Raw genomic sequence first — 17,179 nt, 5'->3', positions numbered from 1 at the left:
TTTCCTAAAAAAACAATTTCGTACGTACACAATTATTTGATGGGCTTCTTACATATATTGAGATGGCCAGAAACACATTTAATATATAGACACTGATATTCTAAACAAGAAAATGTATTTAATATGTAAGTTTGTTCGTAGAAATATTTTATTAGTTGCAAATATCTTACAATGTAGCAAACTCAGGAATGTCCCTTTAATGAATAGTAACCCTTTCCAAGTCACAAATTAAATCACAAGTCTACACTAATAGAGTATGGAATAAACACATTAAATATATTTACATAATGTGTGATGAAGTAAGAAAGATTCTAATATAATATATTGGTGACATTTGTGTTTTGGAACCAAGTTTCTCCCCTCATCTCCTTCCTCTTACGTTAGTCCAAATACGTTATCTACACCTGCTGACAACGGTAAATCTAAGCTATTACTCAAATGATAACCCTAAGGTTTAACAATCACAAAACAGTGTGCAGAGTAGACCATTAACTTGACAATTGCGTTTCCCAGAATGGCTTGTTTGTTTGTTATTTTAACTTTCATTCATGTCTGATAATTTCCAGGATATAGTTTAGGGCGAGTTTGACATCATGCGTAATTTGGTTGCTGGCATGTTCTTGGTTTTCGTCATGCCAAAACAGGCAGAGATGAAAGTAATTGTCTGGTCTGTGACAACAGTGGAAGGTGAGTCTGTATTGCAGATTGAAGATAACTCATACATAGTCTTCATAGATCCCTTGCCCATTCCACAGTAGCATATCATGTCGTAGTGTCACATCATGGACAGGGAGTTGAGTAGTTCCTTCGCATAACAATGCTACTGTATATTTCTACTGTGAGCTTAATGTCTACAGTAGTGATTCTATGCTTGGTGGCTGTCTGTTACAATGGGGTCATTCACAGAAAACGAGAACAGGGCTCTCTATCACGCCAAGTTGTGCCGAACTCTGGAAACAAATCACCCACCAGCAATAAACTAAATTAAGGGTGCAGCATCTTACCCTTGGAAGTTGAAATTGATAGATTTACAAGGCCGATGACCCCGTTAAATAGTCGTAATTGTACATGTTGTAACCACAACATCACAGAAGATTAATTTAATTTGTTGATCATGTGTAATTTCTATTCAGACTTGAGAATGAAGTTATGGGATGCAGTCTCTATAATACACCCTAACTTCTTGAATTAAGACCTATGGACCAGTTTAAATCACTTCTGTGTTCTGGCAACTTGGTTAAACCGTTGGCCGCTACTCTTTTAACCATGTTCAAGAGAAAACTAAACTTTAGTGCATAACAATTTTATGATTTCTTTTATTGAATAACCCAAATCAAATTTAGCATCAGTATTATATTTTATAATAACCACATTAAATTGTTTTACTTAGTAGTTAGTACGATGTATTTTTAAATATTTTAGAATTCTAAAAGTTTGGAGTGTCTCGTAGGCCGTTTGACCGGATGCTGTATCTTTTAAACTCTGTATACATATATTTATATTATATGATTTATGTACAGCATGTGACACTATAATAAAATAATTGTTCTTCTTCTCTTCTTCACTAAACCCAGAGGACTTTGGATGGAAGAAAGACATATGTACCAATTTACGCACTACAATTCCGAATGGTGTCAATGTTATTATTATTATTACATATTATATAATGGAAATGATCAGATGTGGCTGTAAAAGTAAAAACCCATGCCATTCTTGCGAGTGCCATTTTCAAGTCAACACTCTACCATGCACTATGCTATAATGTTATTCTTGTTAGTCCTCTACCGGTCTGTATGTCCGTCTGTCTGTCTATCAAGTGTGTCTTGTACATGTTCATTTTAAAGTAATCTTTACCACAGTTTGACATCCAATAGATTACATATTTGCCTCTCTTTTTGTTTACTCAGTGGTCAGATTCGTTCATATGTTTAGCATTATTGTGCAGTTTATGTATTATAAAGTGTCAACATCTTTTATAAAATATTTACAGTTGATGCATTGACATTTCCTGAACAAACATAAGGTGAGTTAACATGTGTGCTATTTACATATGGTACATGCAAATTTATAGTAATTCCACAGGGTGGGTCAAGATTTGAGGCATTACAACAGGTATGTGTAGGTAATATTCTGGGATTAAATGTTGTTTCTTTGCCAGTAATACTTATCTTTCCCTTGATATTACTGGTTATTAAAACTCGGTTACCTGTTTATAGCAGTCCTCTGAGAATTGAACATGTTCCTTTAAAACTTCCAGGTAACTCATTTCGTTTGAACAAGATGTTTTCGAGCACGCGATAATCAATGATCGTTCACGCAATTTTCAAAAGTATGTCTAACATAGGAATGGTGTATTGCCTGCAAAAACTATGGTTACCAACACACACACACACACACACACACACACACACACACACACACACACACACACACACACACACACACACACGAATGCGAATTGGTTACTGATTCGTTTTAAATCGAACAAAATATCTCTTTGATATTGTGGGGTGTTTTTTTTCTGTCAGTCATTGGCAGCATACACTCTTGATCTCTTTCATATTTCCTCTGGCGTGTTCTCCACATGTACAACCTGCACACAACAGAAAATCAGTAATTCAGATTATATATATATATATATGTATATATAGATAGATAGACACACACACACACACACACACACACACACACAAACACAGACATATAGCCAGACATACATACATACATATCATTCTAACAAAACATACTTCATTTTACTAGTGTACATGATATTGTACTAATATTATCAAAATGTATATAAGAGTAGCATTGTAGTTTTATTTAATGATTACATGATGACAAAGATGAATATAGCTAATACAATAGCATACATGCATACATACATACATACATACATGGTTATGTTTGCATATGGATATACAAACGTCCACACACACACACACAAACAGACACACACACACACACTCTCCGGTAACATGGCAAGCATAACCTCGTTTACATCATAATTTACTTCATGAACAAGTGCGAATATACTTACAACAGAAATGACAGCGTTATCCCTATTAAACTCGAGATAACTGTAGTACCAAGAAGTACAATAAACCGTATTTCGGAAACACCATCTTGATCTGGAAAAGGATTGAACACTTTGCGTTAGCATAAAACAGTTTAATAATCAAACAGCGTGCACAATGCAATCTTGATATGTTGACAGTATTATAAACAGAATCCTCAACCCAAAAATAATGTACATGTGAATTATGGAGTTTCGAGTAATTGTAAAAACTTGTCCAGACCTGGGAAATCTGAAAACAGTTCAGTCATTTCTTCATATGATCTCCAATCTAATTAAAATTAGCTCCACTATTACATGTGGATCTAACAGCAGCCCGTTGGAGCTCATGTCCAGTTGACATTTCATTCGACCAATCAAAACCTTACTTGCAAAATCATGCCAGTGATTTGAAAATAATTTGAAAACATTCGAGATTATGCCGAGGGTATACGAAATGATTCGGGTGAATATGCCGGAAACTAATTGCAATATAAAATTTTATATAAAATTCGTTTCAAGACGAAAAAAAACCGTAACAGTATAGCCATAAAATCTGTTTATACTAGTATAAAATCCATAGTTTATTACTGCACTTTTCCCTCGGTCTATTTCACCACTGAAAAAACAAACGAGTTCGCCTATTGCATAAATAGTCTCGCCCGATATTTTTAGAATTTGTATGCTCCCGAATAACGCTATAAAAGGCGAAGTGTAATTGGTCGATATTTAAATTGTTATTTATAAATGAAATGTCACCTGGACATGGGAGTCCACGCAATGCAGTTAGATCTACTGGTAGACCCAGCAGAGCTAATTTTAATGAGATTGATATGATCTCTTATCCATAATATAATTTTAATGTTTGGAAACAGGCAAATCAACACGTCGATGCCATTACTAGTCCAATACCGGTCCAACCGGGAGTGGGGTGGGGTGGGTGTTTGGGGGGACTACATGTTTCATCTCCGTCCTTCTGTCTGTGTGTCGTCCCACATATAGTTTTTCAGACTTTGCATTACCATAGTTTGACACCCAATAGCCGATGTATTTTTCGTGCTGGGGTGTCGTTAAACATTCATTCATTCATTCATTCATTTTTCGCAATGCCTTAGGATACTGAGTTTAAATTTTGCATATAGTTTTTCTAGATACAATTACAGATCATGTTGAAGTGTAATGGTGATTTCGACATTTGACAGAGTTGTGGCCCTTGCACTCAGGAGATTCCAAAATTTGTTTTCAAGAATTATTTTTCGCAATGCCTCAAAATATTGAGCTGAATTTTGTTTTTATTATTCCTTTATTATGTAATTACAGATCAAGTTTCATATCCATAGCGATGAACTTGAATTTATGTATTATAATGTGTCAACATTTTTAATAAAATATTTACAGTTGATGCATCAACATTTGCAGAACAAACATACAGTGACGTAACATTTGTGCTATTTACATATGGTATATGGCCCTTGGATTTATGATATAACGAAACTCGCTTCCCAGGTTTTTTCGCAATGCCTTATATATTGAGCTGATATTTAGAATGTAGCTTTTACAGATCAAGATTGACTTCCATAGCCATTTACTCATTTTTAGAGTTATTGCGCTTGAACTTAAGAGATAAAAAAAGTTGTTGGACCTCGTAGGGGTCATGTATTGCGTTGGCAGTACTCTGAGCAGGCTTGTTTTATTCGAAATCGTATTTGCACACACTAGAGAAACCAGATAATATACAACTCAATTATTACAATAAGATTTTTTTAAATCAAGGAAGCACCGATACTTTTTATACATTCATATGGTAATTAGTAATTACCTAGCTGATTATACATTTCCATTGGTTTATTTGAAATATATGAACATTGTCCTTGGTTTAGTTCATGCAATGATTGCTATGATAGCGCTTTTAATGGCCGGATTAATTCCCAAGTCAGAATGTCCTGGACAGTGCTGTGGTTAAGTATAAGACAGCACCTGTCGTACTCCCCCTAATATAAAATTAGTCACGGCCCTGATATGTACCACTAATTGCATACCATCCTCATTGGAAACAATATACGTTTAATTGAAATTTGTTACCAGAAGCTATTACATGGAACTTACAGTTAGCAAATTTATGAAAAACGTTGACACCCTATGAGGTCCATAAGTAAGTTTGAAGAAGAGAACAATGTGCGAGCGTGCGATTGTTATTGCTACCTGCTAGCTTTACTACTTTCAAGTGTGGACCATCAAAATTAAGCGTTATTCAGCACTTTCGTATTTGATTCTTGTGTGTTAAACAAAGATGGACGTGTGGTGGTGGGGTTTTTGTTTGTAGTTGTTTTGGTTGTGTTTTGTTTTGTTTGTTCTTGCTTTTTATGAAAAGAAACACGATACAAAATTTGCAAACAAACGTTCAGTGTTCTAACAGTGCCTGCATAAAAGTGCAATAGTTGGGGTGGGGAATTGAAGTAATAGAGGGTACAGGGTATACTCACGTGTATTCAGTCCATTATAGTTATCAGTTGCACTTGTACTTGTTGGATCAGCTGCAGGTGCTATACATTCTGAACCAGTGTATCCAGGTCTGCAGTGGCAGGTGCCATCAAAACGACAGTTACGATTCAAACATCCTTTGCTGCATGGGATATCGCAGCGATCACCCCACATCCCTTTTTGACAGCCATTCAAACAATACCGAGAGTCACGGTGGCATACACTTCTTTTCTCACGGCTCCTGGAACAAGTCTTCGGACAAGTATCTGTGCAGTTTGTTCCACAATAATAACTTTTACATTCAAGACAAATGCCTGTTGTTCTATTACAGCCGTCCATTCCACAGTTTATGCATCTTTCTGTACAGTTTTCTCCATACCAACCTGAATCACAGGACTTACATTGACCACTGCATAACGCACAGTTGTACGCCCATATAGAGCTAATGTTCATGGAGTGATCTACAAAGACAGTTTGTGTATAGTAATGACGATGATGATGATGATGATAATAATATAATAACAATAATAACTCCTACTGTTGCTGCTGCTACCACCACCACCACCACTACTACTACTACTACTACTACCACCACCATCAATAATCATAATGATAAAACTAAGATCAAGAAGATGATGCTGATAATAAAACTACTACTACTGCTACCACCACTACTACTACAAAAGTTTGGATTTTGGGGCGAGACTTTTGTGGTAAATCCTTATAGTTAACAACCAAACACAGTGATATTATCTCTATTCTAATACTACAACTATTAGGTGTACATGTAATAACTTTGTGTTTTTATTAAAGAAATTCCACAAATCTTAAAAACCTTCTTATTTACTATATTCAATGAAAGTGCTTGCAAAATAACAGTTTGACGTAAATAGAGGATAATAAACGAGTTACAGTTATTGTAAAATGTATGTCCCGAGTGAAATAATTTTCACATGTCACGAAATTTAGCAAGTGACAAGTGAAAATTAGTTCACGAGGGACATACATTTTATAATAACTGGTACCGAGTTTGTTATTCTATTTATTACCCCCAGCAAATTGGGGTTTTTTAAGCCTTTATTTTCGATATACATCGACTTCATGTCCATGTATATAGAAATGACGTAAACCACTTTACACTGTTCTGGGTATTGCTTTAACTTTGTATTTTAATCATGGTTCACAGATAATTTTCAAAACCCAAAGTTCAATATATTCTGTAAAAAAAAACATTCTATAATGAATTGCATTAAACTACTATTTTATGACAAGTTTAACACTGAAACCAGAAAGATGTAAGCGCAAATCATGTTGTGTGCCCTGCCAAATCGTGATGACGTCATATTTAATACCGATAAGGTGATTGGTTTCTTGGCGTGAAATCGTCCAGTAGTAATGTACGTTAAACCAATGAAGAATATTTCCTACTGACAAAATATGAAAAATATGTTCCCAGTTATGAGTGACCATTGGGGTAATAATCTTTTTTTCTTTCTCTTGACATGACGTCACTAACTTAGGAGCGAAGCAAAATGGCACATTTGTAATTATTGTAGTCTGTATTTTGAACATGATTTATTGTAATACAGGATACTAAATCTGTTTCTTTTTTTTTAAATATGTTTCAAAACGTATGGATATGATTGGAGTTTACATTTGTGAAGCGGTGTTTCAATTTCATAATAACTTATTTCGAGGCATTTTGGACAAAACTACATCGATAGGGTGGATCTACAAGTTTATAACTTTTACTAACATATTTTCACTTATTTTTCATAAATACATAAAATAATATTTATTTACGAAATGGTAAGTGTGACGGAACATCATCTTTTTTTTTTTCGCCTGTGGCGATGTTAATGGTTTTAGAGGGTAGTGTGCAGCGTGGTTACGTAATACCCCCTGCGCGACGGTGGTCGAGCTGTTCCCAATACACACTTAGACCAGGTGTGCAGGCCATGTGGCCAGTAGTTACGTAATACCTTCGGTAGTGCGGTTTACGACCAGGGGATTGTCAGCGAACTGGCGACAGTAAGTCTGACCATCTAAGAAAAAATGTCGTCTTGGTCGCTGTGGAAAATTCACATGATGGGGGAGTACCGCGATGTGCCCCCAGGCGATATTTGCATTTTGTAATAAATAGATAGGATTTTTGAGATATCAGGGAGAAACATATTGGAAGGCTCCGGGGGAACGTTAGTCCGACTGGACTTGGTAAATATATATTTCTGCTCTGTTGTATAACCTTGATGTGATTGATGTGACTTTAAATATTTTAATACTGTATTATACCAATATTATTTAGACAGTGTTTCCGGTAATCTGACGAAGTAAACTGTAGGCTTCACTGTTCTAATATTATTAAAGCTTAGCCAGTCATCCTAGAGGACCTAGGTAAACTGTAGGTTATTGTCTTTATTGTGATAGGTACCAGTATTAATTCTGTATTACAAGGTTACTGAATGAGTAGTTAAGGGTTAATTAAAAATTAACCAGTTAGGAATAGAGTTGTAATTCCTTTATTAATTAAGTTCCCCTGGAAGCGTTTCTCAATTATCACACGTGTGTGTGTTGTATCACGGTGAAGTGATTAGAATATTGTGTAAACTAGACACGTAGTGATTAACTAATTAAGAGATTAGTTCTGGGTTGTTATTATTATTGTTGTTGTTAGATAATTAACTGCGGCAATTATATTTGTCAGCTTAATGTTAATACAGATTCCAAAGTGTATTGTGTTTTGTTGTGTTTTCTAGTGAACTAAACGTGCTATATTACATATACTTTATATAAGATCTTATCTCTGATCATACCTAGAGCCGAGCCACTCGGGTATAGACTGCCCGATATAGAGAGATCTAATAGATATACAGTTAGGAGAGATATTTGGATAATCGTGTTTTATTCAGTTACGGGTATTATAGGATCCCCGTGACAGTAAGTATTATTTTCGTGCGTTTTTCCGACATGTTGCGATATTTTAAAGTAGTTAATGTTGTTTTCAAATGCGTTTAAAACATCGATAGTCATTTACATGTTGTCTTCTTTGTCAATTATGTTGTCCCAAAAAGTATTTTCTTAACAAACTTGATGCACTTCAGATGGTGATACAATTATTTCTGATGAACCTGTATGTGTAATTTTGGGAACACAGACTAGAAGAGCAGGCAACACGACACATTGAATTGACTGCTGCGATCGATCAGTGACCGGACCTTACTTGAGGTGGGTGAGTGTTCATTGCTGCTAACAAAGTGTTAAAAATTACAATGGCACGAAATAATAATAAAATAATAATAATAATATTTTTATATGAAGTTAGTAATACTTTTGAAATTTTTTGATATCAACATTTAAATATAATGGAAGACGCGGAATTAATATATGAACAAAAACACTACACATGAGGCTACGTGACAGCATACAAGATGCGTCCTCGGAATTTTGTCATCGCGGGAAATATTGGTTGCCTGGTTTACAACGAAAATTAACCATTGAAAAAAACGGCTTATGTGCCAGTCATATTAGAATATCAGTTATGCACATGGCCTCAGACTAGAGTCATCCACCCATTCGGTTGCCCAAAATACGGCCTTGGTGATGTGGTTAAGCCATCGAAGATAAGGCTGGTAGGTACAGGGTTCGCAGCCCGGTACCGGGTACCGGCTTCCACCCAGAGAGAGTTTTAACGACTCAATGGGTAGGTGGAAGACCGCTACACCCTCTTCTCTCTCACTAACCTCTAACCACTAGCAACTAATTCACTATCCTGGACAGCCAGCCTAGCTGAGGTGTGTACCAATGACAGCGTGCTTGAACCTTAATTGGATATAAGCACGACAATAAGTTCAAATGAAATGAATGCGAGAAAATGTATTTTTCTTGTGATATGATTCTGGCCTGGGGAGTTGCTTTGTATTCTGAATTGTTACACTGGGTTTGACAGGGAAGAGGATACAGTTAGTGAATATGTGCACTTTGTTTACACTGGATACATAGATTGCTCCCTCTGTTATACGGGTGAGACGTGGTAAAGAGCTCGCCTCTTTCGCGGTCGGTCTAGGATCGATCCCCGTCGGTGGATCCGACTGAGCTATTTCTCATTACAGTCATTGCTCCACAACTGGTGTAACAAAGGCCGTGGTATGTACTATCCTGTTTCTGGAATGTTGCATATAATAGATCCCTTGCTGGTAATGGGGAAGAGTAGCCCATTGCGTAGTGTTAGCGGGTTTCCTTCCTCATTATCTGTCCGAAACCATAACCATAGCTTAATTAAAATGTGTTGATTGTGACATGAAATAACACAGTCCTTCCTTACATCCGCTGTAGTATCCAGCAATCGCTGCACTGCCATCCCTTTATTACAAGGATTGCCTTTCCTACTAAAATGTACGCCGGGTGAGATGGAGTAGACAATGCCCACCATGTCCCCGTAGATCCTGTCATGTGAGTAGCTTTATTTCGGGATAACCAGGCCATGATATAACCTTTGTTACCTCTCTTGACGCAGTTTCCGTTCTGATGGTCACACATCTCGTCTTGGTCACAGACTCTGCATTGTTTCATACAGTGTTGTCCATAGTATCCTGGCTGGCAAGCTGAACAGAGTCCTTCACAATATGAACAGTGGTGTAGACCCTGACTGGTGTTCCCCTGTTGTCCTAGTAATACGAAACAGAGATTAGACATACAGAACATAATGCACATTTTTATTATTATTATTATTATTATTTGAAGAAAGGTATGTTAGTGTCATGTGCACATAGAAAAGTAGCTAATGTTCAATTAATTGGACATGCATGATTATATTAAAATATGTGTGTGTGTGTGTGTGTGTGTGTGTGTGTGTGTGTGTGTACGTGCGTGCGATATTTACCACGTACAGCAAGAAACACTGGATCACTGAAAGCATTTTTTATAGATGTTAGAATTTATTTATTTTTTAAATAAATAAATAAACAACTGCATTGGTAAATTTGACTACTTTCTGGTTGAATATATTATCTTTAATCGTTTCTTTTATGTGCACACTTAATTGTTGTCCCTTTAACGTTTTCTTTCTTTTTTCTCCAGTGTCAGTCTCGTGTATCAATAAATATATTGCAATATAATGTACACTACATACTACATATCCATATTAAGCACATTATTTTTTATAATCATTCTGATAATATATGCCGAACACTATAATTCATTTATGCATTCATTCTACTCATTCTACGTGTTTTCGACACCACCGAGGCCGGTACACTATACTAATTATGATAAAAAGTACTGATATCTGTTTGTCCATCTATGAACCACAGATTTCTGCTATAATACCATAGGAATATATATATATTTGGTTTAGACTAACAGAAAGATGGTAAGCAACGATTTCTTTAAATTTTGAAAACATACATGTGAATTATATAATGAAACTCATCTCCGATAACGTAATTATTACACAATAAACATTTTGTAGTGGTACATTTTTCCATCTGCCCGTTTCAATTAAAAGATTATGGTTTGATAATCAAAGACGTAATAATGGGCACCAGTGTTTTCTCTCTATTATTGATGGTATATTTTCACAGAAAAAAAAATCTATACTGTTTGTTGTTGTTTGTTCCTTATACACCTGATGAAATAAGTTATTCAAAAGGAAAGTAATATTTTTTTTATCAAACTAATATAACATTTATGACACTTAGTGTTATATTATATGAAGAACAGCTATGTTGAGACTGTGGTAGCCTCTTACTGCTTTGTGATTATGTAGGACAGCTTATTTCCCGGGACGTCGGTGAGCAATACGGAAACATTACTTTTTGTTTCGGGTATGAATCGTCCGTTAACAGGTCATATTTGCACCCGTTTTCAAATGTGTCGTTGCAGACCAAAACCCATCCATGTTTCTACTTTATAGGTAAAACTCCTTTTTGTAATCTTTCGTGTTGCCACTAAATATTAAGGCTTGTCGTTCTACACTTTATAGTTAGTTTCCATTTTGTGCAATACGAATCAAATACAACAAACAGATCATATCCTGATCCAGCCAGTGCACTATGGCTGGTAAATCAAAGTCCGTGGTATGTGCTATCATGTCTGTGGGATGGTGCATATAAACGATCCCTTGCTACTAATGGAAACATGTAGCGGGTTTCATCTTTAAGACTGTATGTCAAAATAACCAAATGTTTGACATCCAATAGCCGATTATTAATAAATCAGTTTGCTCTAGTGGTGTCTTCAAACAAAACAAACACACTCGTTCATATGTTGACGCCAATATGTTTGCTTCAATACCAACATGCTGTCATCGGTGTTACTATAGTTAAAACAAAACAAGTAATAATAACAACACGCTACAGTACACAAAATGATGCGGGTTTTCTCTCGAACACTATATAACACAATTTCCAAATGTTTGACATCCAATACTGTATCATATTTTTCTATAAATAGCAAAACGTAAGACTATTTTATCTGTTTGAACAAATAACTAGTAAGGCGACAATTATATAGCATTAGCTCACAGTAAATAGGGTGATCGTCAGTATTTTTCAAGATACGGCCCTAGCAACCTCAAACAAGGCTTGTATCTAATAATAATAATAGAAGTAGATGTATCCAGTGGATAAATAATCACCCAAGTTTAGATACATGTTTAGATACAAGTATGTAGCCATCCTTAAACAAATATTTCATTACTATAACTCGACTCACTGCATTTGCAAGGAATAGGTGATATCCCCTGCACCCCCGCACCCTTTAATTGTAATTAATTGTTTACCTCTATAATATATGAAAGATAATAAATGACTTTCTTGCACTCATTATTTTCACTTGTTACAAGCTTTAAACTTAATAATAATAGGCCAACTTCTTTATTTATAAGAACCTTTATTTTAGTTATACATACATTTAAACAGTGGAAACTATTTTACACACTATTTTGTGTGATGTTTCAACTTTTTATTTTATTCACTTTCACTGATGATTAAAAAACGCGCAGTTTATTCTGTACAAAAATCAGTAACGAATTTTTATTAACATAAACAATGCGACATTTCTCTTTGTTCCTTTGTTTACTGATGGTGTTAGACGTGTAATATACCAGGCGAAACATATACATGTCCAATAAATTAAAGCCACAAGTAGCTTACTAGTTAAATAATAAAATTGAAATATTACAATTAGAAAACTGGCATTTTAAACCCTATTTACCTGGGACTGTTCCAATGAAAATGATCACCAGTAATACCACTATGATATGCATTTTCTGAGTTAGATGAAATAAATGGTGCTATCCATACGCAATCATACAAATTCAAGTTGCACTATTTCCTTGTTGATTAGTAAGACTCTGTCAGATCTAAACATGGACCCGATACAAAACAGAAACGAAACGTCTTTCCAGGAAATATGCATTTGTTGATACAAACCGTAACTAGGCCAGTGTAAAGGTCAATTGGGACACGACGTAAACGCGTGAACTACTTTGTATTGCATTTGTATTGCCTTATATATATATATATATTTTTTTTTTTATTATTCCTCTTAAAGAGAGTTACAATAGCATCAAGGAAAGAGCACAAAAAGACAAGTTAATGAAAATCAAGGCAAACGTCATAAACAATTACAAGATTATCAGAAACATGTTATATATCACACGCACACACGTACTCACAGACACACACTGAGGTGTACACATAGTAATATCTGCAGTATGCAAATATTTAATTAGTTAGTAATGCTTTAAATGATATTAATGGGCATCAGTGGTTTCTTTCTATTATTGTGAGGTATGTCTTTCAAGTTCCAGAGCATTTTTATATAATTTATAATTTAAAGCTTTGGATGAGATATCAATATAAGTATACAATGATTGTAAGTATTGATCAGTAAGCTTTATATTAATATATGTTTTCAACATGGAACCAATAATAATATCATTGCATCGTGATAACCATATTTATGTACAGCCAATATCATCTAAACCAGATTTAACATACATAATCTATTTGTGATTAAAAACGTTATTTTTAACATCATTCAGTAATAATGTGCCAATACTGACAACTGTTTTCTAGTGATTAGTCGCTACCAGTAAATGATCATTCTTAATTTCATATGAAATTATAAAAATTCAAGTTCCAATATTTCCTCGTTGATTAGTAAGACTCTGTCAGATCTAAACATGGACCCGATATTAAACAGAAACGAAATGTCTTTCCTGGAAATATTTGTTAATACAAACAGAAACTAGACCAGTGTATTTCATTTGTATTGCCTTAGTTTGCCTCCTCATTTTGAGAGTCCAATCGTTTTGCGATATTTCTCTTTGTTAGTTTTCTGTTACTGTGTGGCTTTCTTTAAATACAACATTGTATTAGGAAAATAATTAAATATTCAAGTTAATGATAACAATAATTTGAAAATAAAATAGGTACAAATAAAGTTCTATGTATATACCTGTTATATATGCTGCCACCACTGTAATGGGTATCAATACTCTTGTTATTTTATCCATTGTCTGCGTTAGTAAGCTAATCAGTCCTCTGTGTGTTATTTAATGGTACACTTAAGAGAATAAGAATAAGAAAAACTATATTTTTAATTAGACTGAAAAAACATATAACAGAATGGACGTGATGTTAAAACACACCCCACAGTTCTTTCCGGGAAATATTTCCTTGAAGATACGAGCTAGAAACGGGTCAGTGGCTATTCGGGGTATTCTAGATAGCTAGTTAATGTAGTGTCTGTTATATTACAGTATTTTATCTGTTTGAACAAATAACTAGGAAGGCGACATTAACATAGCATTAGCTCACAGTAAATAGGGTGATCGTCAGTATTTTTCAAAGCTTGTATCTAATAATAATAGAAGTAGATGTATCCAGTGGAGAAATAATCACCCAAGTTTAGATATATGTTTATATACATGCATGTAGCCATCCTTAAACAAATATTTCACTTCTGTACCTCGACCCGCCACATTTGCTAGGAATTGGTGATATCCCTCCACCCCACCCCCACCCCCAGCACCCTTTAATTATAATTAATTGTTACCTCTATAATATATGAAAGATAATAAATGATTTACTTACACTCATTATTTTCACTTGTTACAAGCTTTATTCTGTGAATACGCCAACTTCATTATTTATAAGAACCTTTATTTTAGTTATACATACATACATTTAAATAGTGGAAACTATTTTAAACACTATTGTGTGTGTTGTTTTAATTTTTATTTTATTCACTTTCACTGATGATTAAAAAAAACCGTGCAGTTTATTCTGTACAAAAATCAATAACTAATTTTATTAACTTAAACAATGCGACATTTCGCTTTGTTCGTTTGTTTATTGGTGGTGTTAGACGTGTGATTTTACTAATATACCAGGCGAAACATATACATGTATAATAATTTAAAAACTCAAGTAGCTTATTAGTTAATAATAATAATATAAAAATATTACAATTAGAAATTTTAAACCCTATTTACCTGGAACTGTTCCAGTGATAATTATCACCAGCAATAACACTATGATATGCATTTCATGATTAGTCGATACCAGTAAATGATCATTCTTAATTTCACCGTAATATATACCGGGTAACGTACAGGTTTTCCATATAATATATACAATGGTGTAGACTTTCTCACAGGTAATAACAACTTTATAAACTGGTTACATAATTTTTCAATTAATGACACATTTTCAAAACCCCAAATTTCGCTGTCATATAATAGGACTGGTCAAATAATTTTAGTTGGAACTGGATTATGACAACGGCCTTGTCGTAGAATGAAAAGCATAGCCTTTTGTGTTTGTGTATATGCATGTGTATATGCATGTTTCTTGCCTTAGTAAATCTATTCGATTTGTGAAACATAATACCAAGATATTTATAAATTTCTACGTTATCAAGTTTTCGTTTTCCAAGTTAAAACTCTTTCTTTGTAGTCTTTCTTGTTGCCACTAAACATTAAGACTTTTGTCTTTCTACAATTTATTGTTAGTTTCCATTTTGTGCAATACGAATTAAATACATTAAGAGAGTTTTGCATATCACTACCACACACAATGAATACAACACAAAGCTTAACATTGTAGAATTGCAGCTACATACGCGTGCCCTAAACGGTCCATTGATTTCATATGTTGATCCAGCCAGTGCACCACAACTGGTAAATCAAATTCCGCGGTATGTGTTATCATGTCCGTGGGATGTTGCATATAAAAGATCCCTTGCTACTAATGAAAACATGTAGCGGGTTTCCTCTCTAAGACTGTATGCCAAAATAACCAAATGTTTGATATCCAACAGCCGATTATTAATAAATCAGTGTGCTCTAGTGGTGTCTTTAAACAAAACAAACAAACTTGCTCATATGTTGACGCCAATATGTTTCCTTCAAATATCAACATACTGTCATTGGTGTTACTATAGTCAAAACATATACATGTAGCAAAACAAAGCAAGTAATAATAACAACACGCTTCTGTACACAAAATGTAGCGGGTTCTCTCTCGAACACTATATGATAAAATTTCCAAATGTTTGCCATCGAATACAGTATAATATTTATCTGTTTGAACAAATAACTAGGAAGGCGACAATTATATAACAGTAGCTCACAGAAAAAAGAGTGATCGTCAGTATTTTTCAAGATACGGCCCTAGCAACCTCAAACAAGGCTTATATCTAATAATAATAATAGAATAGATGTATCCACTGGAGAAATAATCACCCAAGTTTAGATACATGTTTAGATACATGTTTAGATATATGTATGTAGCCATCCTTAAACAAATATTTAATTTCTATAACTCGACCCACTGCATTTGCTAGGAATAGGTGATATCCCCTGCACCCCCGCACCCTTTAATTGTAATTAATTGTTTACGTCTATAATATATCAAAGATAATAAATGACTTACTTACACTCATTATTTTCACTTGTTACAAGCTTTATACGTGATAATAATTCGTACAGAGTTTCTTATTCTGTGAATACACCAACTTCTTTATTTATAAGAACCTTTATTTTAGTTATACATACATTTAAACAGTGGAAACTATTTTACACACTATTTTCTTTGATGTTTCAACTTTTTTATTTTATTCACTTTCACTGATGATTAAAAAACGCGCAGTTTATTCTGAACAAAAATCAATAACGAATTTTTATCAACATAAACAATGCGACATTTCTCTTTGTTCCCTTGTTTACTGATGGTGTTAGACGTGTGATATACCAGGCTGAAACATATACATGTATAATAAATTAAAACCACAAGTAGCTTATTAGTTAAATAATAATATTAAAATATTACAATTAGAAAACTGGCATTTTAAACCCTATTTACTTGGGACTGTTCCAATGAAAATGATCACCAGCAATAACACTATGATATGCATTTTCTGAGTTAGATCAAATAAATGGTGCTATCCATACGAAATTATAAAAATTCAAGTTACAATATTTACTCATTGATTAGTAAGACTCTGTCAGATCTAAACATGGACCCGATATTAAACAGAAACGAAACATCTTTCCTGGAAATATTTGTTAATACAAACCGTAACTAGCCTAGAGTGTTGCAGTTCTATTGCCTTAGTTCGCCTCCTCATTTTGAAAATCCA

At 34.3% G+C, this 17,179-nt stretch overlaps 1 protein-coding gene across 1 annotated transcript; it reads right to left on the bottom strand.

Annotated features, from left to right (window-relative positions):
* Positions 1-260: 260 nt before the first annotated feature.
* Positions 261-10,198, bottom strand: LOC121368973 (multiple epidermal growth factor-like domains protein 10). The gene is made up of 4 exons (XM_041493754.1): positions 10,033-10,198; positions 5,536-5,994; positions 3,038-3,128; positions 261-2,593 (listed from the first exon to the last, which is right to left on the bottom strand). Exons 1-4 carry the CDS (start codon positions 10,100-10,102, stop codon positions 2,476-2,478), a joined length of 738 nt encoding a protein of 245 aa, XP_041349688.1. The 5' UTR covers positions 10,103-10,198; the 3' UTR covers positions 261-2,475.
* Between the last annotated feature and the right edge of the window lie 6,981 nt (positions 10,199-17,179).

The sequence above is a fragment of the Gigantopelta aegis genome, chromosome 3 (genome assembly GCF_016097555.1).
Source record: "Gigantopelta aegis isolate Gae_Host chromosome 3, Gae_host_genome, whole genome shotgun sequence".
Taxonomy (NCBI): Eukaryota; Metazoa; Mollusca; class Gastropoda; order Neomphalida; family Peltospiridae; genus Gigantopelta; species Gigantopelta aegis.
The sequence above is the reverse complement of the archived record's forward strand: the minus strand, read 5'-3'. Positions and strand labels throughout refer to the sequence as shown.